Source organism: Petaurus breviceps, unplaced genomic scaffold, assembly GCF_028583685.1.
Source record: "Petaurus breviceps papuanus isolate PSGF00001 unplaced genomic scaffold, PetGlider_PUasm1.0 90825, whole genome shotgun sequence".
Classification (NCBI taxonomy): domain Eukaryota; kingdom Metazoa; phylum Chordata; class Mammalia; order Diprotodontia; family Petauridae; genus Petaurus; species Petaurus breviceps.
This window is the reverse complement of record NW_027187353.1, coordinates 16,461,942-16,465,797: the sequence shown is the minus strand read 5'-3', so window position 1 is coordinate 16,465,797 and position 3,856 is coordinate 16,461,942. Positions and strand designations below refer to the sequence as shown.

Here is a 3,856-nt window from a genome sequence, read left to right as displayed (position 1 = left end):
ACTTCCAGATGGAAAAAAGGCAGGCCATGTCCAGAGAAGCCTGGGGCCACTGTATCCTTATCCTATATTCTTGTTTGTGTTAGGGCAGAGTAAATCTTCTTTGTTAAATGCTCAAAAGTATCCATCTACAAGTGTTTCATTCTACACCCTAAATTCATCACCTCTCTTTTAGGTTGTAGATGGGCATGTTTCATCTTTGGTCCTCTGGGATCATGGATAGTTATTGCATTGATACTAATTCTTACAGCTTCAGAGGTGTTTGTCATTACAATGTTGTGGTTATTGTATACATTTCTCTTTGAGTGCTGCTGAGTTCATCCTTCCTCAGTTTACAAAAAAATCTCAAAATTGCTCATTTTCATTATATTGATGTAACGGTATAAATTGTTCTCCTCACTTCATTCTGCATTGGTTCATATAAATTTTTCCAGGTCTTTTTGAAATTAATTTTGAATTTTGAAATCAATCTTCATTTCTTTTTTTTTCTGGAAAACTTTTTATTGTAGGTGGAATGGGACACAGCTGGACACAGGTTAGATGATTCCAATTTTGTTGGCAACATCTAAAGATCATAGTCTGGATCAAGTTGGACATAGGCCTTCTTCTCTCCATCAGGCCAGATCAGTGTGTTGACCTTGGCCATGCCGATGTCACACAGCTTCTTTACGGCCTGCTTGATCTGATACTTGCTGGCCTCGATGTCCACAATGAAGACCAGGGTGTTGTTGTCCTCAGTCTTCTTCATAGCAGACTCAGTGGTCAAGGGATAGTGATGGCATAGTGATCGAGTTTGTTTCTCCAAGGGGCACTTTTCCAAGGTTATTTGGGCTGCCTTCAAAGTCTTAGTGTCTTGGGTCACCCAAAAGTGGGAGTTGTTTGGATCTTCTTTTTTGTGGCTATAGACCGCCTTCTTGGCCTTTAAGGCCTTGGACTTGGCTTCTGTCTTGGGGTGGGGTGGGGAGGAGGGATCAATGGCTTCCTTCTTCACCTTCGATGCCATCTTGGGGGAAAAGTGTCCCAATCTTCATTTCTTATAGCATTATAGTACTCCATCACATTCATAGAACACAACTGATTTGGCTGTTTGTTAATTGATGGGTATCCCTTTAGTTTCAGATTTTCTTTTCTCTCCCTTTTCCCCTACACAGAAGCTGACAATAAATATTCTTGTATAGATGAAACCTTTTCCTATTTCATATCTTTAGGGGTATAGGCCTAGCAATGCATGTATAGCTGAGTCAAAGGTCTGGTATTATTATTTAGTAACTTTTTTGTTTATCATTCTGAAATGCTTGCCAGAATAATTGTACCCATTCACAGGTCCACCAACAATGCATTCATAGGTCTATTTTCTCATAGCCCCTCCAACAATTTATCATTTTCCTTTGGGGGGAGGCATTTTTGCCAATCTGATTGAGGTGAGGTAGAATCTCAGAATTGCTTTAATTTTTATTTCTCTAATCAGTAGTGATTTGGGAGCATTTTTTCATATGTCTATAGATAGCCAGGGTTTCTTCCTTTGAGAATTGGTAGCTCACATCTTTAGACCATTTATTGCTTGGAGAATGACTCTTACTCATTCATTTGAATCAGTTCTTTGTGTATCTTGGAAATGAGGTTTTTATCAGAGAAACTTGCTGCAAAGATTTTTTGCACCAAAGTTGTTTTCCTTTTAGTCTTAGTTTTATTGGATTGGTTTGTGCAAAAACTTTAATTTTATATAATCAAAATGATCCATTTTATTTTCTGTAAGCCTCTCACTTGTTTGGTTATGAACTTTTCTCCCACCCACTGATCCGATAGGAATTTTTGTTCATGTTTCTCTCTTTTGTGATGTGTCGAGTTGGATGCAGGGCATAGATGTGACCTTCTATCTAGGTCATGTTGCCATTTGGAGTTTATATTGACATAAATCTAATTTCTTCTATGCTGCTATCCAATTTTCCTAGCAGTTTCTTGTCAAATAGTGAGTCCTCATTCCAGTAGCTGGGGTCTTTGTGTTTATCAAATACTAAGGGAGTACCAGATACTTTTGGTTCTTCTCTGTGTTGTATAACCAATCTATCTCACTGATCCGTCTCTCCATTTTTTTAACCACTCCTAAATTATTTTAAGAATTACTGATCTGCAGATTGAGATCTGGTGCTGTTAGGCCTTCTTTGGTCCTATTTCTTTCCATTATTTCTCTTAAGATTCTTGACCTTTTTTCCCTCCATATAATAATAATTACAGCTAACATTTATAGAGTGCTTACTCTGTTTTGGGAACTATGAGGAGCACTTTACAACATGTATCTTGTTTGATCCTTGAAACAATCCTGGAAGGTAGGTGTTATTATTACTCCCATTTTACAGATAAGAAAACTGAGACAAACAAGTCAAGTGACTTGTCCAGGGTCACACAGTTAATAAGTGTTTGAAGTCAAAACTGAACTCAGGTTTTCCTCACTCTAGATCCAGTGTTCTAACAACCGTACCACCTAGCTGCCTCAAATACCAATTTCATTATTATTATTTTCTTTTATTTTAATATAAGGAGCTCTTTCATATGTCAAAAAAAAACAAGCCCTTCTCCCCCAAACATGAAAGTAGTTGGCTAACAATATCCATTATTGACTGGGAAAATTGACAATAACAAAAATCTAAGATGATTTTGAATTCTTATGTCCATAACTTTGTAGTCTTCAGGGTCACCCAATGTCAGAGACCAAACTTCAATCCTTTGTGTCTTCAAACCCAGTTACTGCTTATTATATCAGGGCTGCCTCCCTAACCTGAATTCATAGGCTTTAAAATTAATTTATATTTTATTAATCACAATAGCATCTCCGTCCACTTGAAAAAATTGAATAGGCATATGGAGAGTGCTAGGTTTAGAAATATTAACTAGGTAAATTACCCACAAGAAGTCAGGTCACTTTACAAACATTTATAGGGTTTATCTAGTAGGTTTATAGATGAATTACAGTCTGTATGAGTGAAGAGAGTTCTCACAACGGGACTTCCAAATACATTTATGAAAGCTTTTTCTTGGAGTAATTCTTCAGGTCCTCTGGAACTCTGAGCCTACTGGATAAGCTAATTTAACTAAAATAAAACGGGCTTTAGTACTGAGGGGCTTGAGTTTCTGTTTCTGCTGATTTCTTAACTGGCTGTATGCTCTTCATCTCGAAAGAGAACACTAGGGTCTGGAGTATAAGGACCTAAATCAAGCCACAGCTCTGCCAACTTACTGCTTTTGTGACCTTAGGCAAGTCATTAGCCCATCTGATCTCAGTTTCTTCACCTATAAAATGAGGGGTTAGAGTCAAAGCTTTCTTTCAGAAGTCCATAAAACAGGCATACTATTTCTTTCTCCCAAACCTGACTTGGGAGCCTTAGTTAACTTCTGCTTGGGTTTAATCTTTCTGAAAGTCTTGCTGTACGTTAAGAGAATAATCACATCGTCATCAAGCCAACAAGCATTTATGAAGTGCCTGCTGTATGCCAGGCACTGTGTTAAACACTGAGCAAAGAAAGGTAAAAGACAGTTCCAGCCCTCAAAGAGCTCACTGTCTAATGGGGGAGTCAACATGCAAACGACTATGGAGAAACAAGATAGATACAGGAGACGTTGGACATAATCTCTGGGGGAAGGCACTGAGATTGAGGAGATAGGGAAAAACTGGCAGAAAGTGAGATTTGAGTTCGAAGCAAGTAGGCACATAGCGGGGGCTTATCTGTTGATGTATATTATATTCTGAAGAGCCGTAAGGGAACCTCAAAGGGAAGGCACTGGTATTAAGGGGAACCGAGAAAGGCTTTTTTTGCAGAAGGTGGCTTCTCGGCTGTGTTGAAGGAAGCCGGGAGGCAGAGAC

General features: G+C 38.5%; 1 protein-coding gene across 1 annotated transcript; it reads right to left on the bottom strand.

Moving 5' to 3' along the window:
• Nucleotides 1-562: 562 nt before the first annotated feature.
• On the bottom strand, nucleotides 563-1,000 carry LOC138148543 (large ribosomal subunit protein uL23-like). Its single transcript, XM_069071247.1, has one exon. The coding sequence runs from the start codon at nucleotides 998-1,000 to the stop codon at nucleotides 563-565; it is 438 nt and encodes a 145-aa protein (XP_068927348.1).
• Nucleotides 1,001-3,856: the final 2,856 nt, after the last annotated feature.